This window comes from Lepidochelys kempii, chromosome 4 (assembly GCF_965140265.1).
Source record: "Lepidochelys kempii isolate rLepKem1 chromosome 4, rLepKem1.hap2, whole genome shotgun sequence".
In the NCBI taxonomy this organism is placed as follows: Eukaryota; Metazoa; Chordata; order Testudines; family Cheloniidae; genus Lepidochelys; species Lepidochelys kempii.
In genome coordinates, this window is record NC_133259.1 from 52,187,533 (window position 1) to 52,214,776 (window position 27,244).

Consider the following 27,244-nt stretch of genomic DNA (forward strand, 5'->3'; position numbering starts at 1 on the left):
TTCGGTCCCTAGTCTGTAGCTGTGCATTGGGTTCTTCCGTCCTAAGTGCAGGACCCTGCACTTATCCTTATTGAACCTCATCAGATTCCTTTTGGCCCAATCTTCCAATTGGTCTAGGTCCTTCTGTATCCTATCCCTCCCCTCCAGCGTATCTACCACTCCTCCCAGTTTAGTATCATCCGCAAATTTGCTGAGAGTGCAATCCACACCATCCTCCAGATCATTTATGAAGATATTGAATAAAACCGGCCCCAGGACCGACCCTTGGGGCACTCCACTTGATACCGGCTGCCAACTAGACATGGAGCCATTGATCACTACCCGTTGAGCCCGACAATCTAGCCAGCTTTCTACCCACCTTATAGTGCATTCATCCAGCCCATACTTCCTTAACTTGCTGACAAGAATACTATGGGAGACCGTGTCAAAAGCTTTGCTAAAGTCAAGAAACAATACATCCACTGCTTTCCCTTCACCCTGCTTTCCCATCACCCTGTACCTCCTCCTGAACACCCAACACTGCCCCAGCCTGGAGCCCCCTCCTGCACCCAAACTCCCTCCCAGAGCTTGCACCCTTCGCCCCCTCCTACACCCCAACCCCCTACCCCAGGCTCAGCCCAGAGCTCCCTTCCACACTCCAAACCCCTCAGCCCCATCCCAGAGCCTGCACCCCCTCCCGAACCGCAACCTCCTGCCCCAGCCCGGTGAAAGTGAGTGAGGGTGAAAGACAGCCAGCGACAGAGAAAGGGGGGGATGAAGTGAGCGGGGGGGGGGGACAGGACTTCGGGGAAGGGGTGGGGTAGATCCTGGGTTGCACTTAAATTCAAAAAGTGATCTTGTGTATAAAAAGGTTGGAGACCACTGGGAAATAGGCTATTGAGGGTGGGAGAATATTTCACACAGGAATTACAGTACATTCAAATATTGCACAGCAGTATTAGCATACTGGTTAAAATACTATCTAAAATAAAGTGATTATATACAAAATACTGATTACTTTCCACTGTCAACAGTCAATTGCATAATTTTTGGTATACTAATTTCTTTTATAAATATTTTGATATGTAATCTTCTAGAACTGTCGTTTTAACTGGGAAAAAAGTCAGCTTGTTCTAGCCATTGTATTTTTTTATTATTACTATAGAAATAGCATTGTAACACCAACCATGTTAACTAGTCAGTCAGAAATGTAGAGCAGAAACACTTCCAAGTGGCAGTCTGCCCACCCACTCTTGCATTATGCATGACGTGACATTTTTTTCCCCTCCCTGGAGGGAGGTTCTGGGATAGCAGAAGCAGCTGGCAAACAGAGAAGGAAGTAACTATCCAGAGGCAATCTGTTAACTATCAGGTTAAATATTTTTCCTTAAGCAGTAATGCTTTGGTACTACCTAAGCATAGTGCTCATAATTACACCAGTACAAATAGCTCAATCAATACTGCTCTCAACCGTCTGGCATTAATGTTTGTATTTGACATCCAAACAGAAAGGTGTATTATAGCACTGCTGCTCAGGGCCCTGATCCTGCAACAGGATCAGCATAGCAAGATCCCTGCTTCACTACAGAACCCCAGTGGATCCACCAATTTGGATCCAGTTGCAGAAATAGAACCTGCATTAAGTTGATTAGAAATGTATACTCAAAAAGGCAAAGAAAAACCTCTTACCAGATATAAATAATCAACAAAGAACAGAAATACAAAAAGCTATTTTTCAAAGGGGTTTAGTTTGTACATTAACTTTTAGCCTAATGGCGTATGCGTCTCAAGGAATATAGGCAGTTTCATAAGTTACTAGAAATCTGCATTTGCATTCTTTTTAAATATAATTTTTTGTACAACACACAGATTAGTTAAGAGTAAGAATAATTCAGTTTCTCAGATATCCTTGCCCACTTAATGTGAAGAACAGAATATCAAAATAGAAAGTTGGAAACTACTCCTTATAAAGAAATTTTTTTTTGCCTTTTTTAAAAGTTGGGCCTAGATTCCAGATGCTCGTAAAAATAAATCATCAGTATTGTAAAAAAAATTTAAAAATTAATCCGTTATTTAAAGTAGCAAGACCTGGGTCAATTTAAGAATTTTGTAGGACATTATTATTTTAGATTTCAGACAAACTAAACTTAGAATCCCAGCTGCAAGAAGCTTCTGGTTGCTTTGATATAGTGAAAGAAAAGCAGTATGTATCTTCACCAACACAAAGCTGAAGAATACTGCACATGGCAGAGAAAGTCACAGAAAGCACAATATTCCTTTGAGGTTTAATTGTTTTCTAATTTCCAAACAAATATTCAAAGAAATGTTATTGCATAACTAAATTGCAGATTAGACTAAGCATTTTTTTTTACACTTTCCAAGCACTTGCTCAGAGGTTTCTATTTCCACCATGTTGACAAGAGTTCAGTAATTAAAACTAAGATAATATATGCCATCAGCTTTCCATTAAAACAGAGAATGGAAAGCTAATGAGAGGATAATTTAGGCCCTGATCTCACAAAATACTTAAGTACGTGCTTAACTTTAAGAATGCAAGAAATCCTGTTTACTTTAATGGGAATACTTACATATTTCAAATTTAGCATGTGCTTCAGTGCTTCACTGGGCTGGGGATTTAGACAACTGTTAGGACACTAACTCATGTTATAAAGAAATAAAATAAAGCTTCAACAAGCAAATAAAACCAAGGTAGCATCTATGTAACTTCCAATGAATTAAAATAAACGAAGATTCAACTTGTACAAAATTATTAATCTTTTCAATGTCGTCAACATTCATGATTTTATCGCAAGTCTTGCAATATTATTTGTTCTCCTTAAAGCTCCAGCTCCCAGAGTCGTTATTACATGAAAATTTCAGCTTTCATTTAAAATAAAAAGCACATTTTTTGTCTTTTCTTTATCTGAAAAATATTCTTCTTTCCATATTCATGGTATAAGCAGACGTTAGTTCAGGTGTGAAGATACTGTAGCTCACACAAGCAAAGATTAATTATTAATTATTGAAAGCAAAGATTAATATGTTGGAGTACTTGCATCCATGATACCACAGCGATGAATCGAAGAAACTGATGGGAAATAGAATGGAGGATGTGGGAGGAATGTGTTGAGGGAGAAGATCAATCATAAAAGCATCCACTGAAATAATGGATTCACAAAATCTCAGCTGTATAAATTGTACAAATCGTTGAAAGATCTGCCAAGAATGGTGATGTTTAAAAACCATGTTTGAGTCTTTTATGGCATTTCATATATCCTCTAAGAACAGACTCGGAGAAAACAGTTCCCCTTCACTGATCATTAGTTTATGCATTTTTAAACTGTTTATGTTCACTCTTGGCAAAAATTGCACTTTGATTTCATACTCCTTTTTTGTCCCCTTTATATCTACTTAAATGACAAAAAGGATTGAGGTAAACAAACAGCATGGCTTTTTCCCATCTGGTCATGAAGATGTTCGCGTCCAACATTGCTATATGCACAAACTAAGCAGTCACACACAAGCAAATTATTCATCAGAAAATTCTTTCAAGTTACTTTTGACTTCATTAGAAAAGTATTCTTGGCATTCAAATGAATCAAAAAAATTGAATCTATGCATCTGTAAAATACAGTTGTATTTAAAGTTTTTAAATTCTCTTTTTCTAACAAGAGGAGACATGGAGATTAAGACTTGTGTTTGTCTACACTTAGCTGTGGATTTTTTGACAGAGTTTCAAGTAAGAACTTTGTGGCTACTTACCCACTCTTCTTCATCATATTCTGAATGGTGAGGTATAGAGTTCTGCCGTTTGATCTGAGATGGATGGTTCTGACCCTGTGGATCACCACATTCTTCCATACTGGTTCTGGGCACAGTTGGCTTCTTGAGGACACAACCTGGACGGGCTGTGTATAGCGCTAAAAGGGCACTTCTGACCAGCTGATCCTTGAAGGCATGCACAAATAACTCTGTCTAGAAAGAAATTAATGAGTGGTTAGACCTAAGTGTATAATGGTATAATGTATATGTAATTATTAAAATACATATTTTTGTTTAGGTAGAGTGAAAATTAATTGCTAAACAGTCCAAGACACAGAAAGGAACTTATGCCAAACATTGGGGAACAATGTCAAGTTCTGGAACATTGCCAGTCTCTGAAATTCCACTCTTCTAAAAGTTAATGCAAAAGTACAGTATCTGTTATAAAGACCATCTGTCTATACAGTCCTGTTTTATTGTAGTTCCAAATCCTCTCTGTAGAGATAGGTTTCTATGGAGATAACTGTTTGAACAGTATCAATCTGCTGCTCGTTTTAAGTATGACCCAACAAATGTCAAAAGAAAATATGATTAATTTCAGAATTTTCTTTCCAAAAAAGAAAAATAAATAAATAAATACAAGTAGAGTATAGCACAAGGAAGGCAATGCTTACAAGTGGGATTGAAGTATATGCACAAAGCATGAGCTTAGATAAGTGCTGGAATAAGTCATAGGCACTATAGGCTCAAGCCTAGGGACCCAGCTTTTGGAGTTAGTTGTGCGATGGTGTCAGAATCTCAGCTTTCTTAAAAAAAAAAAAAAGTCTATCCCTTATTGTTGCAGAGACAAGTTTGAAAATGTGACTCAAGCATAAACAATGACGTGACATCTGCAGAGAAACCAGAACAATAGCTTTAGAATTACATAACATCCATTCACCTAAGTGGGGTGTTAACTCAAATCCACAGCTCTGGAAGTCTTTCCCAATACTATCCCACCAGAAGACTCTGAGATGCAGGAGGATATGAGAGCAACAGGCCTGGCCTACTCACCCAAGCAGATATACTCCAGTTGCTGGCAGTACTGAGAGGCCTGCTGCCTGCCTTTTTGGGGAGAAGAGGGACCTTGACGCTCCTGAGGAAAAAGAGCCCTGGATGCCATTCCTAGAGTGATAACGTGACTCAGAGGCCCATTTGTTGTTGACTACTCTGTGACAGAGGCTCGTCAGGCCTGACATACTCCCTACATCCAACACACTGTCGACATAATCTGTATCTAAAAGGTGCCATGTAAAATATCATTGGAAAATTAACAACTCACTGGTTATTATTATTCTTGTATGATGTAGGTAGAGGGTGTGTACAAAGTGTTACAGATATGTGCTAGAATTATGTTCTTAAAATGTGTTTGGCAAGCAGTGTAAAAGTCCATTCTGCCCTAAACAAAGGAATGCTCATTTGCTTGTCTGGCAGAGACAATGAAGGTCTGTTTACATATAAGATAAACAAATTGGTGGTGGTGGTGGTGGTGGTTGGGGGGAGACAGTATGGTGTCTATACCCCAACAACAGAGAGAAACCATTTGGCTTATAAAGTGCGGGGTCTGAACCTCAATTGATAACTAACTGAATCAACTGATTGTACACAATATTATTGTATAGCAAATGTGTATTGAGTAAGGTCCTTTCTGTAAGCTAATGACCCACTGATGATTAATATCATTGTAAAATCTATGTATTAACACTATATGAGGAAATATGGATAGTGCATGATATTATGCTTTAAAGTCTGTGACAAACACAGGGAGAAACAGGTTTTCCTCAGACAGAAGGGAAGGGACCTATCAACCTGTCTCCAATGAAATTAAACAAGGTGTGATCAAAAGCAATGGAAGCCCCATTTACATATGAATCAGTGGGGGGATAGGAAGTCCACAAGAAGAGAAGAACAGCATGAGATCATCCTGAGTCTGAGGACAAAACAGTGAATTTGGGAAGCTAATATAAGGAGAGAAAAGAAGCCATTTTGGCATCCATCACTGGACAGACAGAAGAGGTCAGAGCTCTTGCAAGCTGAGAAGGATGGGTCTGTCATCTCAGTGGGTTGAAGTCTCTGGGAACAAAAGATTGGTGAGAAATTTTTTAAGTCTTAGCCATTACAAAGCATATTTTTACTTTTGTTTGGAACCCTTTCTAACTTCATTTCTTTTACTTGGTATCACTTAATCTATGTACTTTTGTTAATAAGCTTGTTTTACTTTTACAATAAACCAACTTAGTGCTGCGCTTGAAGGGAAGGGTGTGTTTACCCCAGTTAAGTTAATAAGCTGTAAAGGAGCAAACAAACCTTATTATTTCTCTGAAATGTTCCAGAAGAGGGCTGGACACTTGAGGGCAGATGGATTTCGGGAAATTCAGGACTGGGAGGTGTTGGAGTCACCCCTGCATACACTAACCGTTGATAGTGAATAGAGGGGGGCTGTTCTTTTGTAGGCAGACTGCTGGGTCTAAGCAGAGCGCTGAACCAGGGCTGCACAGCACACAGTCACTCAGGATACTTCATGCTTGCCTGCTGGCTGTTGGTATCCAGGCTGTGAGCCATAGCAGCAGAGCAGTTAAAACACCCAGGGTTACAGGGCAGGTGGTGACACAACCCCTTACTTGTTCTGGATCGCATCCCAGAACATGACAGTAACATTGCCCCATCCTGCTGCCACTGAATATGGGACGTGCGTAAGCCTTCTCCCCACCACCATGTCAAGGGGGTGGGGGGGTGGATGAAGCTACAGTGAGGAAGCAGGGCCCAAGGAGTGGAGCTATGGGGTGCCTTATGTTATGGTACTGCTTTGCCTTAAATCTAGCCCTGAAATATATTATCCTGTTAAGCTTTCTGTTAGGAATATCATGGAAGGCCATAATTTTCTACAAACTATGCCAATATGTAGAATGAAATACATCTCTGACTTGCACAATTTATACAGAACCATCCAGTTTCTGTTCAATTCTTGCTCAGCTAAAGCTCCAATTGTCTTAGGTTGGGGTAATGTCAAACAAGGTCTGAATCAGAAATGAACAACAGAAATAATGAATTAATAATGACTTCAGTATTTGGCCCAAAGCTTCTATAGCCACTGCATGGAATTTCATGGTGCAAATATGGGGGGTAGATCTTCTATTTCCCCGCTCCATGCATGGAGGAGTTTTCTGCACATGGGCCTCTTCCCTTTCATGCAGAGGAGTGACTCAGCTATTTTTCAGCACTGTCTTCCCAACACCTGAACATACTGGAACATTCTCTGCATGGTTCATGAGCTATGCTGGGAGAAGGGTGGAGATAGAGCAGACCAGAGGTAGTAAAACAACTCTTTTCCTCTCTGGTACCCCAGCCTTTAGTAGAAAAGATGATACATCTAACACAGGGGTGGGCAAACTTCTTGACCTGAAGGCCGCATCTGGGTATGGAAATTGTATGGTGGGCTATGAATACCCAGTGGGGGAGGGGGATTCTATGGGGTGTAGCATGTGGGGGGCTCTACAGGGGCAGTACCAGGGACTCCTAGGAGCCCTGCTGGCAGTGACACCTAGGTGGCCATATCAGGCACTGCCACGGGCGAAGGCACCCTATCTGGGACAGGTTCAGCCCCTGGGCGGTTTCAAGGCTTTTGAGGGTGGGGCGATAGAACACTGGGAGGGGATTGAGCGTACTGCCATGGGGGTGGGCGGGGGGGGGGGGTGGCTGCCACGTAGGGGCAGGGTTCTGATCCCGGAAACAGCACGGTGAAGTCATGCCTGTGCAGCGTGGCTCTGCATGCCGGAAGATGGTGCTCATCAAGGGAATTGTGAGTCAGGGGCTGGTGAGCGCCAGGCGGACGGAGCAGATCAAGCTCCCGACCCTGCTCACTGTGGGAGCTCGAGGACCGGATAAAAATGTCCAATGGGCTGGAAGTGGCCCACGGGGTGTAGTTTGCCCACTCCTGATCTAATACCTTTTCCATATAGGAGCCTATATCATCTTTTTCCTTGGAATATCAAGATCTACTAGGGCCAGAGCCAGTGCAGTGGCACAAAGCCTTTTCACACAGAGGGGCTTGGCCTTCTGTGGATCCTGAGAGATCGGCTAATTTGAGGGAGGGCCCTCCGTACTTTTCTATGAGAAGCAGAGTCATGCAGGGAAAAGCATCCCTGTCCAAAAGCCACCTCATGATTTATAACACCCAAGGTGTTGATCTGGCTACTGCAAAATACTCTGTAAATAATGTTAACAAGAAATTTCTTGTTTTACCATTGTTTCCTAGTAAGATAGTCAATAACGTTCCCACTAAAAACAGTGGTGTATGCTGCAGGTTACGTTATCCATGGTAAAGTTCCTCCTTAATACATATGGCCTTTTCTGTCTGATTGGAATGCTGTAAACTGTCACTTTCAAAGTCATCCTCAGGTCACAACCAGGTAGCTGGCCCTGATGATTAAAGGTTTGTTAGCTATGAGAACTGTACATATAGCATGGAGGAGGGTAATTAAATGGTCCATTCCTTTCTCTTTCATTGCTATGGGAGATCATGACTATATAAAAGCAACATGACTATTAATCTCCGGAATGGTGTTTTTTCTCAAGTGTGATATGTACATCTCACAAGGAGATGGGCTCCAAGGAAGCTAATATAAAATAGCATTGGACCTGCTCTACTGTACTTTTAAGAAGCAGCTGTGACCCTCATATTCAAAAACCATTAAAATACAGACATACAGAGGGGAGCTTACCCCAAGTTCCCCTTGTGACAGTGTGCAGAGATCCCATGGAGCTAGGCTTTGCTGAAAGGAGGACGTGAAACCCCCATACATCTCAATTCCTAACCCATCCTCAGTGTAACCAAAATACAACACATTCTTGTGCCTGGGACCCACAGGATTTGCTCCTTATCATTGCTCCTTGTCTCATCCTAGGTTTGTCTCACCACGTTCTAGAACATTGCAGTAACTCCAATAGCCTCCAGCAACTCTCTCTTCCCTCCAGAAACGTATGTTCCATACCAGTGAAGTCCATTCCAAGTCTCCATATTCAAGTGTGAAATAAATATGTTAATTTAGAACAATGTCAGGCCTCTTAAAAATACAATACAACATAATTCAGCTAATTGGCTGACCACAGCATATAAAAAGGTTTACGTAATAGGAGCTACATGGGCACATTATATTTAAGGTAGAAGAGAAGGTTATCTGATTCACTGACATATGTCCAGTAAAATCTGACTTATGGGATTCTCAAACTTTTCAATGGATATATGGATTTTTTGTTATAAAAGGCTGAAGAATCCTCAACTATGTTGCCCATAATATGAAACTTTTTTTATCTGAATGAGTTGAGTAAAAGTAATTTCAGTAATTCAAGGCTTCGAATAAGCAGGATATTTTTCAATGCAACTGACACGTCACGTGGATCAGGACCTCAATTACTAGATGTTTTGTTTTTGGATAATCTAAGTTTGGAAAAATGAAGATTGATTAAACTTCATATATATAGATAAACCCCAAGACCTGTTTCCCAGATACAATGCAGATGGTTTAAATGCACGATCACTGCTAATTGCCAAATTTCTCTGGTGTTGTAGGCTGTTCCTGTGTTCTTACTTATGCCCTGATTGAAAGCACACTGAAGTCATTGGAAAGACTCCTACTGGACACGTCTACATCACAAACTTTGGTCGACGCAAGTTACATTGGCAAAAAGCTGTTGCAATTAGTATATCACTCGTGAACGTTCATGCTTGGCTCCATTTGTAAGCATTGCTCGTACTCCCCAGGAGCATTTGTATTGATGCACAGTGCAGTATACCATGGATAGGTAACCCAGTGTGCAACCAGCTACAGTCCAGAACACTGTCTTTTGAGATGTTTTGGCAATGCATGATGGGGTCGAAATGAGTCATGCAGGGGTGACTGGAAGCAAGGGGTCAACTTTTCAGTGTACAGCTGTCTCCATCCTATAATGTCATCTATATCCCATAATTATCACACCTTTTTCAAAATCCCACAAACCTGCACGGCCCTCCTCACTGTTTGCCATCTCTGGCAGAAGCTTGGAGCCTGCACAGCTCTCCACTACTGCCATAAGCATTGCAAACACAGGATGCACGATCCTCTGGTATTTGCAGATCTGCAAGAACTGAATCAGTGGGGAACATGACGATTTTTTGGAGGACAGATTGCTGCGGGTCATAGTGAGAACCAGTTGAAGGTTGCTGGTGTGTTCGTGGAGCTGGAGCATGTGAAGTGCCACTTCTGGGCCAGAGAAACAAGTACCGACTAGTAGGATCACATCGTAATGCAGGCTTAGGATGATGAGCAGAACTTTCAGATGTACAAGGCCCCATTCTGTGTGCTGAGCTTGCCCCAGCCCTCCAGCACAGAGATACCAAAATGAGAGCTGTACTGACAGTGAAGAAGCAATTGTCGATTGCACCACGGAAACTTGCAACGCCAGATTGCTTCCCATCAGTGGGAAATCACTTTAGAGTTGGAAAATGCACCGTGGGGACTGGTGTCATGCAAGTGTGCAGGACCATTAATCACCTCCTGTTAGGCAGGATTGTAACTCTTGGCAGTGTGCAGAACATAATGGATGGATTTGCAGCAATGAGATTCCTGAACTGCAGTGGAGCAATAGGCGGCACACATATCCCTATTTTGCCACCAGATCACCTTGCCCCAGAGTACCTCAACTGAAAGGCTACTTTTCTATCATTATGCAAGCATTGGTGGATCACCGGGAATGTTTCACTGACATCAAAGTGGGCTGGTCCCGCAAGGCGCATGACACTCACATCTTAAGAATGCAGGACTTTTCAGAAAACTGCAATCAGGGACTTTCTTTCCTGCCTAGCAGATTACCATTGGGAATGTTGAAATGCCAATAGTGATCCTGGGAGACTCAGTCTATCCCTTGCTCATGAAACCATACACTGGCCACCTTGATAGCACCATGCAGATTCAGCTACCGGCTCAGCAGATGAATGTGGTTTTGGTAGATTGAAGGGACACTGGTGGTGTTTACTCACAAGATTGGATCTCAGTGAGAAAAATATCCCAATGATTATAGCTGCCTGCTGTGTCCTGCATAATATCTCTGACATATGTCCAGATGCATCTCCCTCTCCTTTTCCTGATGGGACTTTCTCCTCTTCACTCTTTCCTTCTCCAGGCTGTCTGCAATGATCACCCTCCAGGCCCTGTTCTCACAGTCTGATGCAGCACTGACTTGCAGGGTCTAATTGAAAATGTCATCCTGAGTCCTCTTCCTTATCTGGCTCAGGCGTTCCACAGGTCTGGAGGGGGAATCCTTCAGGGCTGCCATAGCAGCAGCTGCAAATAAAACACACAGAGATGTCATAGTCAGGACAGTCACAATGGAAAGTGAAACTTAAGATTCAGAACTCCCCACCCTTGCTCCCCTAAAGTTTTAAACAACACCAGCTCATTGGCACTTCTGCTTGGAAGTGCCTGTGCATGGTGCCACTCACAGCACCAGCCATGGTGAGTATGGCCCACCAAGGTGAGGGAAATGAGTAAGGAATTGCTCATTTGCATGTAACTATGAGTATATGGCAATGGCACTGGATACCGGCATCATTTTCCACAGGTGGTGGTGATTTTAGCTGATACATCACTCCTGAGGGTAACAAATGCACAAAGAGCACAGCTGCTGCTGGTGTCCTGAAGCCGCCCGGACCCCTATGCTCCTAGCCTGCGTACTGCAATGGTGGTGCCTGCCAAAGTTGTTGCTAACTAGTGTGGGAAAGTGCCCTACCGCCATCCCTAGAAACCTCCAGGAGAGGATTGCAGAGTACCTCCACGGAAGTTTCATCGATATCTCTCAGAAGGATTCAAGGGACATCCCTGTGTACACAAACTAAGTGCTCTGCATGCCCTCCCATCCCACTGCCTTACTCTCCAGTGGAATAAAAAGTAGATAAGTCTACCTCTCATTGTTATACTACCTCTTCTAGTTCCAGTAAATTAATGAAAAGGCAATCACTGTGTCCTGCTAAGTTGGGGGACCCACCACTCTAATAGGAAATACATTTACACACTTACCCAATGATCCGTCCAAGCATCAGGCTTGTCGGTGTTCGACTGCCAGGACTGACTGGACTGTGGTGGTCTCACACAGGTCCTGGCCCATGCCATAGCTGAAATCCACCAGTCGCATGTCCCCCATCCTTCTTGTCCTTGGTATTTATGACAGGGGCCTGTGGTTTGGACTTCTTGCTGATATTGACAGTGGTCTGCAGGGTGGTGGTGGGGTCTCTGCCAAGTATGGCATGCAGCTCTTTGTAAAAGTGGCAGGTCTGCAGCTTGGCAGTGGATTGACTGTTGATTTCTCTGGTCTTCTGGTATGTTTGCTGCAGTTACTTTGCTTTCACACGGCAGTGCTGCCTCTCCCTATCATACCCCTTCTTCTGTATCCACTGTGCACTCTGCTTGTAGATGTCTGTATTGCTGTGGCTGGTCCATAGCTGTGCTTGCATAGCCTCTCTTCCCACAGGCCCAAGAGAGCCAATATCTCCTTTCCACTTCAAGTTGGAGCGCATCTGGAGTGTGTAGCTGGCATGGCCAGCTGGGCAGTTGCACACAACAATAGAGAGCTGCCAGGTGTACTTTCCAATCAGGAAAAGGGTTTTACAGCTATTTGCTGACAGCAGAGGACTGTAAAGATTCAGGACTCCTGGGTTCAATTCCAGGTTCTGGAGGGGAGTGTGCTCTACTCTCACGATTTTATCATAAAACTTGAAATATTTGGCGTTTTTCTTAAAGCCCCTGCTGCTGGCATTAGGAACTTTTGAACCCTCATGGTTACAGAGAAACAGCTTGAAAACATAAAGCAAATGCACCCTAAAAGCTCAGAAACCAGAAGATAAATAAAGAGAACCCCAAATCTATTGTTAATGATTAATTATTATTATTTTAAAAAAACTCAAGATTTTTATGCCAATCATGATTTTTCAGGTGTAACTCATGGTTGTGAGATTTTTTGTTTTTGTTTGCTTAGTTGGTTTTTTTTAACCTTTGGGATTGGCAATGCTGCTTCTGGCATTTGAGTCAGGCCTATTCCTCCTTCTCTTCCTTGCTGCCTGGACTCAAGCAGTGGGAGGGCATTGACAACACAGGAGAGAGAAATTGTCCCTGTTCTCAGTGACTGCATCTGGTACAAGTGCAGAGAAAGTCCCACTCAGCCCCTGCAGCCACGGTATGGAGCGTGTTCAGTCCAGAGAGAATCTTTGGAAAATATTGTTGCCAAAGTCTAACAAAGTTTTACTGAGCATGCGTAAACTGAGATTATTCAGAGCTTCTAACCTGGGAAAATTTGGGCAGCATTTGACAGGGATGATGAATGGTACATCCCTGACACCAGGGCAACCCATCCCACGCCAAATTTAAGGACCCTGCCTGTAGCAGTGAGGTTCTAGAACTTCTCTACTAAACTGCTGTAATAATTTTTAACACAGTCACAACAATGTATTTTTCCCAAATCTTCATCTCTGAATGGCTGAATCATTTTCGCTAAGGCTTTCTAAAAAAATTCAGCCTGAGGCAGACCCCTGGCATGGAAAATTTCAGCCCAGTTAAAACTTGGGAAAGTTATGAGTAATTGAAAAACAGGGTCTTGTAATGGAAAGTTTTGAACAACCTTAATTATAGGCAGCACTCTGCCTATAATATACATTTGGCTACCTATCCAGAAATCTGTAGTCCAGCAGACAGAGCACTGGATTAGCACTTCCCCTGGCCTGCTGGGTGACCTTGTGCAAGTCACTTTACCTCTCTGTGCCTCATTTTTCCAGTTGGGAAAATTATATCTCCTTTGTATAGTGCTTTGAGGTCTACTGCTGAAAAGTACTACATAGGATCTAGGCATTATTATTAAATAGTTTAATTAAGGTGTAAATGTTTTTACAAAAAATAAACTAAGAAACAAACTGGCATGGAAATGAGATGAGAGGTTCCATTTTTCCTCATAGAGACTCAAAACTGCTTCTGTAATTAAACTTTGTTCAAGGGTTCCATTGGATTAACTACAGCAATGGTCCACTCAGAACATTTTCTTATGTGCAGCTAAATTCACACAACATCACTGTTTATAAATTTGTGCTAATCCCTGCAAGACCAGTATGCACAAAGAAATGCAAACTTTGCAAATGCTTTTAGATACCACACTAATGAATAATTTTGAGGCACAAAGAGAAAGAAAAATAGGCATAGCTGGAAAATACATTCAGCAAGCTCCAAGCAAGCTGCAAATGCTGATATATTTGTGGACAGACAAGGGTTTCTTTAATTAACACAAATGTTAATGAATGAATGCAAATAAAAAAAATATCAAAGAATCACTGCAGCAAATTGTGAATGATGTATGAATGGTAAAACCCTTCCCAATGCACAGAGAGAAAAAACAAACAGCACTCTGCAATCACTGCTGTGATGGGCTTTTTGCTGTAATTTTTGCCCGAGATGCACCCAATAAAGCTCTCTATGCCTAAAACAAAACCCAAATAAAAAGATTTACTTGCATTTATTGCAATATTTTCCCTATATTATTTTCCTTTTTCTCTGTCTCAGATACACTTATTTCTAGCTTTCTGCTAGCTAACATCTTTTAAAACAGCATTTCTATATACACAGACTCACCCCAAGGTTTAAAGTGGACAGGGTCCTGCAGGGTTGTAATCCCAGCCCATCCAGAATGACCTCTGAGGTGGGCTGACTGGTGGTAAAAGGGGTTATGACAGAACTGAGTCTGAAGCAGAGCTCTCTGACTGCTAAAAAGGGAGCACAGTGTCAACCTTCCTCATCCCAGGCTATTTTTACATTTTATGCTCTTTTCGAGACACGATGCTAATAGAAAGAATGTCATATATGGGATGTATGGAGGTACATGCACCGGGAATGGGTTTCAGGTTAGAAATAAGTTATATGGATTTCTTTTGGTTTGTCTTCCAATTTTAACTTTTAGGCATAGTAATACCACTATTTGCACTCGAGGATCAGCACCACACCACTCCTAACGCCACGTCTATCTCCAGCTAGCTTTTAAGCAGGCTGATTAAGTTGTTAAATTAGACAATATCAGTCTGGATATCCACTCTGCTTCTGCTGCCTAGTATTAAAACGAGTTTTTCTGCCACCCTCAAATGAAGCACTAATATTACATATTTTAATTAATGGCTCAAGCAGTGAACTTTTGTTACAAAATAAAGCAATCCCATTATTGGGCAGATCCCTGAACTCGGACCTATTCAAAAGAATTTCAAATTAGAAATAATTTAAATAATTTATGTAAAAGTGTATTAAAATATGCATTTGGTACACATGAAATTAAGGGACTAGTAGCATTTGCTAGAATAAAGAAAAGTACAGATTCATTATAAATGTTTCACCATGAAACTCTGTCAATGCACCTCAAACATGACAAGAAACATTCTCTTAGTTCTTGGTCGCAGTGCTGCCAACTGTATGGAAAGTTGCTAGGATGCTATAGTGACACTTGGGTTAGAGTATTAGCTTTTCAGTTCTGGGAACCTGAGTTCATATGCTAACTAGTGGTTTAATCCTAGTCCTTAAAGTCCATACACACAACTAAACCACCACCTAATCTATCTTTTATGAAGTTTCTAAAATATCTTTGGTGTGACCCAAGAATCCCATAGTGCCAACAGGAATGGAGGTCAAGCAATATCTTGATTGTGGTACGTACATTGTGGTTCATCAAAGAATGTCATATGAAGTCTTAATGGAAAACCAGGGGTAACAATGGTCATCAATATCTTTGTGAAAGGTATGTATAGGTATTATGTAAGCAGTCATGTATATATACTGACATTATTTTTTTAAAGTCTGTATCAAGATATTAGTCACTAGCAGAGGTGAGGAACGGGTTTTCTTCCAGACAGGAGATAAGAAATGTACAGCTCTCTGCTGGAATGTAAATTAAGCATTGTATGCACAGTGGATGCCAATTTACATATGAAGTCAGATGTTAAAGATGTGACATCAACAAGAAAGCAATACACAAAAACAAAAAAAACAAGCCACAGGTGGTTATCCTGTCCCTGAGGACAGACCGTGAACTTTGGAGATATATGTAGGCAGGGAAACAGACACCTCTTCATCCTGCACCTACAAAATAAATGGATAGCCCGCTTACATTCATCAGAAGGGGATCTCAGCCAACCTTGGCTGAAAATGCTCTAAAAGACTTTGGGTGAGATAAAGCTTCTTTAGACAGGAGGTTAACCTGTTAGCTAAATTTAGTCTCTAGAAAGTGTGTTATAATTTTGTTTCATATGTAACCATTTGTTTCTAATATCCTTACTCATGATTGCTTGAATCTTTGATAATAACTTACTGTTTTCATTATAAACATACCTCAGTGTTGTGATATTAAACCAAAGTGCTGATCCTGAACTGAATCTCACAAGCTGGTGTGTTTTGTTCCTTTCAGAACAGCAGGCCTACTAGTTCTATGAGGAGCCAGTGTCAGTGGCTGAATAACCAAGAGAAATGCTTCAAAGTGACTGAGGGACTGGGGTGCACCTACTGTTAAACTGCAAAGCAAAGTATGTGCTGGCACACCCCAGAGCAAAGGGCTTGAGTGACTGACAGGCTGGTGGTATTCAGGAGCTGCCACCCAGCCAAACACAATCAAGATTCCCTCATACTAGAGGTTGCGGTTACAAAGGTGACTCTCAGTCCTGGATACCCAGAGAACCATCACACTGGGTTGTCTTTTCTGAAGGGATTTTCTTCCCAGCTCCTAAAATAGGGTGCCCTCCCAGTGCAACATTATTTATACAACTGTCCTCGGCTTCATTTCCCAGGGCTTCTACTTCCTCCCCACTCAATAAGGCAAAGAATTACAGGAGGTAGGAGAAAGAAGAGAGAACCTGGTTAGGACTGAAACTGTAGTTCCTAAGTAGTAAGGTGCTGAAATCTGCATCACAAAGTTCTTTTTATATTTTATCCCAGTATAACTTTCCTCCCCCTTCTTTGAATACTCCCATATCACAGCAGCTCTGCTCTTGCCAGGGGATCTTGACATGGCTCCCTCCAAAGTCCCATCAATATTATTGCTGAATAGTCATCAGTAATTGCTACTGAGCAAAATGAGGTTCCTCCCTTTTTTCAGGCCAAATTCTGTTTTCAGTTACATCACTCAAATCCACCAGAACTGTATTGTTCTCAGTGGAGTTACTGTGGATTTGCACAACTGTAACGGAGAGCAACATTTGACTTCCCTTCTTCACTGAATGTGTACTTCCTATGCACTGCGTCCTTGTTGACTTCGCATCTCTTTGTTAACATCTGACTTCACAGGTAAATGGGCATGCATTGTGCTTACAATGCCTTCTTCACAGAATGAGACTGAGATCAATATTCAAATTTGAATCTCCCACATTGAAAGATGTATTGTTAGTGTATTCCTGCTCAACAGATCATAATGTTGCTCCAATAGTTGGAGACAACATGAAATGATTACTGGTAGTGCCGTAAAGTCAGAGAGAGATCACATTACAGAGGGTATAGTCTACAAGGCAGTGGTCACAGTAATAATACTGGCAGAGGGCAGAGCTTCTCCCCAGCTTCTAAAGACTTGCCACCATGCCCAGTCTCCTTTAAGAAGGTTTATTCTCTTAAAACAGGCAACTGAAAATACAGAAAAACAGTCTTTGACCTCACTCCTTTTCTCTCAGGCTTCAGGGCCACCCCACCCAGGATCCTGTGCAGTTTCCTTGCTCTAGCCAACTCTGTGCCCTTCTTGGAGCAGTAGCACCAGGACTGCATTCCTCAACACCTGGCCTCTTGCTCCAGGGACCCACCAAAGGAGTTAGCGCCACTCCTCCATGACTTCCCTTCCCCAGGCACAGCCTGTCCCAATACTCCTTTCCACCTCCCATTTCCTGTCCACTGCACGCCCAGGTGTAGCACCGCCCTCTTTAATTGGCTGGGTTTAGCTGACCTACTTTGACATAGAGGAGCTAGGCCTACTTCTACGCACAGGGACCAGTCACCCTGTGACAAATACTTAGTATTTGCATAGCATGTTATATTTTCAAAGTACTCTACAGACATGAATTAACTAACCCTACAATGACCCCATGCAGTTGCTGAGTAACTATTATCCCTATTTTTGAGTTAGGGAAACTAAGGCAGGAAAGTGAAGTGACATGCTCAAAGCCACGAAGTTAGTCAGTGTAAAAGCAGGATTAGACTCTAAGATCTCTTGACTTCCATTCCTGTTCTCATTCCTCCAGACCGCACTGCCTTCCATGGTCATCGTCATGCTATTGGTCCAGAACTGACTCACAAGAATGGCCTCCACTATAAGTGGTAGGTTCAGTAAGTAGTCAGAAGTTTCATGGAATGGGAACAAATAATAGCTTATCATCCCTCAAAATTCAAGACACTTTATCCCAGTGTATGGCCACTAGAGGAAAGTAAAGACGTGAAATAAAAATTATACTTTCAAATAAAACCAACTCTTGCTCTATAAACTGCATTATTTCCAACATGGAAAGCCTAAAGAAATGCTCAATAATAATGCAAATGGAAATATGACTAGTGTATTCTTTTCCTATGGCAACATTTTGAAGCTGATTTTTACACAGCATATTTTACATTTCCTGATGCTCTGAAAGTCAATTTATGCAGAAAAAGACAGCAGCTAGGCATTTGCTTATTCCATTTTCCATTGCAGTAAAGATTTGTATCTTACTTTTTCTGAAAGCATCTTTAAAGAATTCTTCAAGCTGTCTGGAGAATGCTGGCTTGCAGAATTAAGCAGCAGGTCTGCATGGCTTGATACGAGGGGCTGTAGATGATTGATGTTGCTGAGAACTTCTTTTGCCTTGGCTGTGTTTTCAGGTGAATAGTAAATACACTGGTATCCAGTACTGTAATAACAAATGTGGAGACAGTTATAGAATGTCATAAATCGTTTCCACTGTAAATAGCCAGACGGTTAACTGTGCACAAGATACAAGTTCTCTCTATTTCTATCACAAGAATGGTAGGTATTTTAAGCTTTACTATACACCTTTATTGACACTATTTAAATCTGTCTTCCTGATAGGCTAAAAAGCAGTCCCTGCTGGAACAAGGACAGGAGACTATTCATCGATGAACCTCCAGATAGTGTTATTTAAACTAACTATTCCCATGGTGCTCTGAAGGATGATTATGCCAAGCGAGGGGTGGGGGAAAAGAAAATCCTGGAATTTTTATTTTTTAATTGTGGAAAAAAAAGGTTTATGTTACCATTAATGGCATGTTCAGAGATCCACACTGGTTGGGTAATAAGAACAAGCATTAGGCTCCCTAGATTTTCATCTTAACTCCTCTAGTAGGTTATTACCTATCTGGTGAAGTTCTCCAAAATGTGTCATTAACGCTTAATTGATCAAGGGCTCATAATAGGTTTTGAGCAGCAGCAGAGATCTGCCCACAAAATGATAAGGACAGGAGTTCTTTCCAATGAAAAGGGTCACATGTCTAATTTCACTAGACAAGTGAAGGCATAGAACCAGGGGAGAAAAGACTAAGGAAAAGGGAGGAAATTAATTGTTGCTAAAACACTCAAATGCCCCACCACAAACTCACTGATTTCCTTTTTCATTGTTTACAGACTAGGTGTATTGATGCCTTGAGTCTCCTGCTGAAATTGTATTCCGTTTCCTTTCCTAACCAAGCACCATCCTCTTTCATTTCTTTATTGCCTCTTTCAATCCTTCCAGATTTTCATGTCTTTATCATTTTAGCAATGTACATGTCTATTAGTTCTCTCCCCTACTTCTCCTTTGGTCTGTTGCCTCTTTCCCCTCACCCTCTTGTACAAGATCCTTCCTTTGCCACTCAGAATTGTGCTTGAAAGTAAAGCTACCCAAAATCTTTGGTAAGTTTCACACTGCAGCCCTAACTTAACAAAAAGGGACAGAATGCAGCATCTGGGTTCTCTACACTCTGCTCTGCTCCTTTGGGCTCTGTAGCAGAGTTCATTTCACTTTGCTATCCACTCAGCAGAGAGCACACTAGACAGGTGTGGCAAGAGCTAGAGAATTTCAGGATGACAAGGACAGGGGAAAGCTTTGATGCAGGGTGGTTCTAGTAGACTGTAGCTGAACTGTACAGCAAGGTGAGAACTGTAAATATTTGAATAATTATCCACAAACAGATGATATTTGAATTCACACAATATTTAACCCTCCTTCATGTAACTGGAACTACCAGTTTCCCAAGTGTGCAGGCTCCTGGTATGTTACTGATAACAAAACAGTGTGTACTCTATCTCCCTGGCTGCCACTGTTCATCCTTCTTCTGTATCTCTCTCTCTCTCTCTATGTAGCCTTTATTTCTTCCTTCATTTCACTGAACAGGATTTGAACCGTGATTCTCCTGTTTGTTTTTCTGACTCTTATTGCTTTCTCTCATTTCAATTTTCTCTCAGTCCTCTCTTTTTATTACTTTCCCTGTTAGTGCATCTTCCACTGCCTCTATTTCTTGCTGGTTTTCTCTCACTGTAGCCCTGATACAGCAAAGCACTTAAGCACATGTTTATGTCCCATTTAAATCATCCAGATTTAAGTATGCGTAAGTACTTTGCTGAATTGCAACTTGAAATACTGCTGTAATCTGTTCTTCATTTTCTATCTTCCACTGCTGCTTCCCCTCTCAGGCTGTCTTCAGTGCAGAGTTAGCCAGGATGATTAGCACTTGGGTTAGCCTAGCCCAACCGTGAACAGCCACTCCATTGAGCCATACCCAAATTACTGTGTCCTTACCGGTGTTGCACTCAACCATGTGTGTGACTCACTAGGACTTTTGGAGGCAAATCCCATGATTCTTTGTGCTGCAGTAGGCTGAGCTATTCTATGATTCTCTCTTACTTAATTGTGGGAAAACTGGTCTGTCCTTCTGGGCAAACAGAGGGAATTTTGGGAAGGCACTGGAGGTCGATCAGCTCTTATGTGGTTTGATTTGCCATACTTTGAAAGACACCAAACAGCCAAAAATCTTTAGGCTTTCAGAATTTTAAGGTTAACTTTCAGTGACCATAAGAAGCTTTTGGTAAAATTTCAAAGAAATTCAGCAGTTAGTTTTCAGATTCAAAACAATTAAAATTACTCCTTTTGGAGATTTTTGAAGTTTCTAATTTTGTCTCCATATCTGATGAAAAGTCTTCTGAACTTCAAGATTCACCAGAGAAGTCATTTCCATAATTACCTTGTGCCCAGGATATTTTTCAGAATTCAGTTTTCATATACAAATTTCACAAATAGTATTACAGAAAAACTATGCATGAGGCCCTGTCAATAAAGCTGCAGAAGAAACTTTTAAATGACAGGCACTTCAGTACAAAAGCTGAATGCAGGATGTTACAACTGAGACTAAACTTGTGCACTGGGGAAAGGAAATGTTGTGCATGTGAAATCAGATGCAATGTAAAAATATACCCTTGACATGTAAAGTATATAATTAGTGATGTATATGTTGAAAGGGAGTATAATTATGTCTTCTGGGTTAGAGTAAATCTGTTTATTGGAATGTATACAATAACTTTCACATAATAGTATTGCTGATAATCAATTATATGCAGATTACCTTACGTGAACATTTCAATTTTTAGATTTTTTTTTAATCGCCATGCAGTTGTGGCACAATTTGAATAAAGGTTATATTAATTATTTCAGCACTCTTAACTCTAAGTTAACACAGTTTGGCAAGAAGTACTGCAATATGGTAAATGTCTAGTTCTTAATGGCACTCCACGTAACTCCAACTCTACTCCTGCTGTTAACTGACTAATTTTTGTAATTGAGTTAAATTGCCATCATCTGCAAGGGGGTTAAAATCTTTTAATAATGAACATTTGACCCAGTGTTTCCCACAGTAATAATTGCTGATGTTAAAATGCAGAATTGATAAGGTGTATATTGCATGAAAAACATCCCTCACAAAATAAATGTGATCAAATACATATATGCATATATCACTCTGCCTACCTAGCCAGTGGATTATTGTTTAAACATCACTTATAGTTTCATGGATACAATTTCTAAAATGAAAAGTTATGAGGAAAATTAAATTGATAAAAGTATGGCAAACTTATTGCATCTAGGAAATAAATCTGAATCCTCAAAATCATTCATGGAGGATAGGTCCCTCAATGGCTATTAGCCAGGAGGGGGCAAGGAGAGTGTCCCTAGCCTATGTTTGCCAGAGGCTGGGAATGAGTGACAGGGAATGGACCACTTGATGATTACCTGTTCATTCCCACTGGGGCACCTGGCATTGGCCACTGTCAGACTACAGGATACTGGGTTAGATGGTCAGACCCAGTATGGTCATTCTTATGTTCTTAATCCACTCACCTGGGATTTTCAATCAGATTTTTGGGAGTTGTGTACCCAGCTTCCCCACTGAATTTCACAGGGAGCTGTGCAACTAAGTTCCTTAAGCCATTTTTAAAAACCCCAGTCCAGAATACTAAATCAAACTGAAGAAGAGCTCTCTGTAATCTTAAAAGCTTGTCTCTCTCACCAACCGAAGTTGGTCCAACAAAAGATACTACCTCCCTCACCTTCTCTCTCTAATATCCTGGGACCAACACAGCTATACCACTTCATAAATTAAAAAAAGGAAAATTCTATGTCATAGCTAATCTATCTGTATTTATGAAGTCATCACCATAGGCCATGATCCTCAGATACAGCCAAGGCCAGATTTTGTGGCTTGGAGACGGTAGGGTGCATAGCTTGCCTTTGTGTACCCTTCCATCCCAGTCCCTATCATCACTCAGGCCAGCTTGCTGGCTGTTCTAAGTGTCCTCAGCTGTCAATGGGCCTAAGATGCTTGTTACAGCCAATCATCAGCTAAGTGTAGGACCATTCTGGGTATACTCCCTTTCCCCAGCCCTATGCAGCCTCAGTTGGGCTGCAGGGATAGTGGCACAGGAACTGCTTTGGTGGCTCTACATGACCATAGTTCTGCCTGTTGGGGAGATCCTCTCTCATCCAGGTAATTCCACTTTAGGATTGCTCTGTGTTGGCTGAGTGGTGCAAAATGCCCTAACACAGCGGAGAATCCGGTCCATAGTAACTAAGCACAGTTCTCAGGAGAAAAATATTGTGCTTCTATCTCAACCCAAAGCAGAGAGCTAAAGTGTGCCATTTTGGTAAAGTCCTTTATTGGAAAAGTGTGGAACTCCAAACTTTTAGGGGAAGCGTGCATGCTACACCTATGTTTATAATGAATCAGTGTTCTCTCCTCTCCCTGCCCACTCTTTGTGCTGGCGCAGAAGAGAGGAAAGAGCCATAGCTTCACCTCCTCCATGCCACTCTCCTATCCCTGTGAGGGAATATGAACCGATAGGTCTGCCAAAGGCAGCAGTCTCTGTGCTCTCCCAAGCATAGAGGCTTTAACCATTCGTGGACCTTGGGAGTGTTATCCCTTCTTTGACACACACACCTGTAGAAGTGCCTGTGACAATCTGGCCCATAGAATCTAGTAAACATAAAAATATTTTGATAAGATTTTTACATACCAAATTAATGATTTGGCAAGCTGCTGAGGTTTTCTGGTAAAATTTCCAGTGAATCTGATGCACTAATTTTATAGTCACTGCAAAAATGTTCATCTCTCTGACTCAAGCACATAAACAAAGAGAGGGAAAGTGAACAAAGAGTAATGTCTCCCTGAAAAGTGCTATGTGTGACAGGTTGTGATTTCCCTTTGAAAATAAAGGCTACAATTAGATCAAACACAAGTCATTATTATTTCAACATGACTGGGGGTTTCTGTGAAACATTACCATTTCAGACTCCTTAGAGAGTGGAAATGGGTTGAAGGTTATGAGACACAGGTAATAGGAACCCTGAAGATTTTTGTTTTAATTACCCTGGTAATGAGTACATTATTGAAGAAACTCACCTCGATCAAAGATATGGACCCTGTTTAATAAAAAAGGGTCTGTTTAGATAATTTAAACCCATATCAAATAATTATAGCTCTTTTAAAAATCAGTTCAATGCTTTTTCAGCTTCAAGTTTATTTTAGTGAAGACTAGAAATATTTCAAGGCCCTTCTTAAAAGCTGTCAGAAAAAAAACCCTCCAAACAAATCAGAGAACCTAATGTAGCTTCTGGGGCACCTCCGTTTTCCTTGATGGTTAGTAGTGGAGCATTAAAGGTCTTATAATTACAAGCCTATGTGTTTTGGCTGAAGCACACAGCACCAAATTAGCTCTTAAAGAAGAAGAAAAAAAGTCCTTGGTGTATCTTGAAAATGATTTATGAACATTTAAAGCACTGAAGCATTACATCAGTATAATGTATAGCACAGCTAACTTCATGTTCCTGAACAATTTGATTCTAAAAATAATAGTTTACTCTGCCACCTAGCTTGGTGGAAAGACAGGTCTTTCCATTTACTGGAAGAGGAAGCAGCATGTATTAGCAGAACAACAGAAGACTGAGCCGAACAATTGATTTTCTTTCTCCTTCTGCTAGATACTACAGTTGCTTAAAAAAAAACAAACGCTGCACATAAAACATTGAAAATAAATAAATATACTATCTAGAGATTATTAATACAGCATGGCTGCCCACCCTATAGAAAGTAAAGAGATCCCTCCCCGAGTCAAGAACCATATGAAACTTCTTACTTATGTCTTACTTTTTAAGGTCTTGGAGACATCACAGCAAAACACTTCTATCATTAATACAGTAGATTTTGGAGTCAGTGCTTATTTGTCCATCTAGATTAAAAATTACTTCATAACAATTTTTCTAACTGGTGCTGAGATATTTACCATCTGTGCTGATCAGAGGTCATTCGGTTATAAGGGTTCGAGTAGATGTAAATCATATGTCTGATGTTTCTAGTGATAGGAGCTTTTTAAATGCCACTCAGTTTCAGGTAAAGGGATTTATAGATTGTTGAAATGCCAGCTTGAGCCAGTTAGAAGCTGACTAACTTGTCTTGGCATCAAATACCCACAAAAATCTTGCTTTCTCCTTACAAGATGAATTTTTGTTTTTTATTGTGTAAGTTCTTTATTTAGAAAATTCATTGTTTTAAGTATCTGGATGTACTGATCATTTGGTTATAATGATCACATAAGAGCTACAAAAATATTGTTCTTTATAACAGGACTCCACAGTACCTCTGATTCCCTCCTCATGGTGAAAATGAATTCCATGTGTTTCCAAGTTCCGTTAACCAGTCTTCCAAATGATATAGAACTATATATTTTTTTGACCTGATAAACTGTCTTGCAATGAATTTTATATTCCATTTGATTTGACAATTAAAAATGCAATTATGCCTCACAGACTGTAGTAGATGGAGCATAATCTTGATATCAGTTAACTCTACCTCTTGCCATTTCTACTGCAGGGGTGGATTTGAATCAAAGTCAAGACACGCAGTCGAAGTTTTGCATAATTGTTAGTACGCTGATATTGTTGGATATTTCAGGACACTGTATTAATAATCAAATAGGGGTCAAAAACAAACTAGGCACTCGTGTTGTATGCAGTGACAGTGTTGCCTAGAAGGCGACAGGGACCCTTCCCAGGGTGGCTTGGGAGATAATATTTTCCACGCCCCTTTCAGTCTTCAGCACAGTTAGCCTAGAGGAAACAGTTGCTATATCTGCATTTTTATCTGTTCACTTTCCATTCTGCCTGATATCGCCAGGTGTCACTTTTTCCCTCAACCAAGGCTTCAAAAAGGTGCTCCCTTTGTAAAACAGAAAATTTTAAGCTGCCTGTGGAAATGCTAAGTGTCATCACAGCATCTTCATGCAATAAATAAACATGCAGACAAAATAAAGTCGTCTTTGCGACAGTAAAAGAATTTTATTCCTAGTAAGAATCAAAGGTTCTTTTAAATGTTTCCCTTTGCTTTCAAATGTTGCCTATCTAAAGTGTTTTTTTGCCTTGAATATTAAGATATGGGAGATTATTTTAGGACCATTTCATCGCTTCCCAGGGAAAAACCTGCAGGGGACCAAAGAAGGAGAAGGACAAAAATCAGTGAATTTCCCCTAGCAGAGTTTTCCCTGTACTATTTCCTCAAGTAGGTGCAGCTGGGGACCTGCGGATTTTGGAGGCTTTGCCCCTTCCCAGTCGGGGACCCTCTTTCATGTGGGGGAAGGAATTGTCCTTTCAGGGTTGGCTGCTGGTTCATTGCACCTTCATCCCATCTAGCACCTGGGATCTACCGGAAGCCATACTGACAGTCTCTGCTACCTTGCAGCAGCCCACTAGCAAAAGGCAGTCAAAGCTCAAACCTGTATTACCTCACAGAGATATCTTTGCACATATCAAGGAACTGGCGCCACGGAGAGCAGCACATTCCCTGCTCCATCCTCTAAAGTCTACAGAAGCCCTGAGCCTACAGAGAGAACTGTGGGATCTGGCCCTTTGCAGTAAGAGAGGATAAAAGTAAAAGGTGGCTGCCAGTCCTCTTGCCGTTCTCAGTCTTTTGATACACACCTTACTATCAATTTCCAACTCCAGATACAAGCATGGAAGTTGCAGGAGGAGGCTCTCTTGAAAGGGCCAGGCACAGTTACAGTCCTTGTGCTCTCTTGAGTACAGGGACTGCTTCCTCCCATCACCCAACCCAGGGGCACAAGACATCCCACAGAGGGTCTAGAGAGTGAAGAATGTGGGTCCATGGCTCCACTGACTCCTACTTCCCTACTACACCAGCCAAGCATGGAGTGGGAAGCACAGTGCCCCTTTCTAAGGGATGGTGCTGTATGTACACACACTCTGGGAGCTCCAAGAGGGATCATGCGTCTTCTTTACAGGACACTTTTCCCTGAATCCTGAATAAACAGGATGTAAACCCTAGGTGCTAACCACTATGGTCACTGATGATGTTATAGGGTTTTGCCACAAAAATGAGGCTGTTAGCCCCGCTAACCCACCCACTTCCTATTTGAGTAATTACTTTCTGCCTCCCTAAATTCACTCCACAATTTCAGGTGGATATATTGTTAATTTCCTGTCCTATATATTTGTGCAGTGCTATTGTGCATTGTTTAAAAGCTGCCGCATTCCCCCACAACACTGGATAGAGTGCATCGAATTGATGGGTGATGAGGATCTTATAATTTGTATGCTCAGCCAACTTTTTTGAAGGGTTTTAGGATCCATTTGGATGAAGGGTGTCATATTAATGTACATAGGAGTTATGGGGAAAGAAAAATAAATGAGAAAAACCCATTTCTGGGCTTCATCAATTCCATCCCAGACGGACTGAGGAGAAAATACAAAATATTTTCCCTGTGATTTTGCCCTTCAGCCACTTTGATCCGCTGAGAATAACTACTTCATGTCACCCTGCTCAGTATTGCATAGTAGGGTGCCAGTGAAGGGAAGGAGCAGGAGTGTTGCTGACCAGGGCCCTAGAGAGAGAAGATGAATCACTGCTGCAGCTCCCTT

At 41.3% G+C, this 27,244-nt stretch overlaps 1 protein-coding gene across 4 annotated transcripts in view; it reads right to left on the reverse strand.

Moving 5' to 3' along the window:
* The window catches only part of INPP4B (inositol polyphosphate-4-phosphatase type II B), a 486,205-nt gene that overhangs the window by 97,199 nt on the left and 361,762 nt on the right, over window positions 1-27,244 (reverse strand). For all 4 annotated transcript variants that reach the window (XM_073341213.1, XM_073341212.1, XM_073341215.1 and 1 more), the window contains 2 exons: window positions 18,508-18,685; window positions 3,742-3,954 (listed from right to left, as the gene is read on the reverse strand). In XM_073341213.1, coding sequence (XP_073197314.1) covers window positions 3,742-3,954; window positions 18,508-18,685 — 391 coding nt within the window. The remainder of the gene's footprint in view (window positions 1-3,741; window positions 3,955-18,507; window positions 18,686-27,244) is intronic.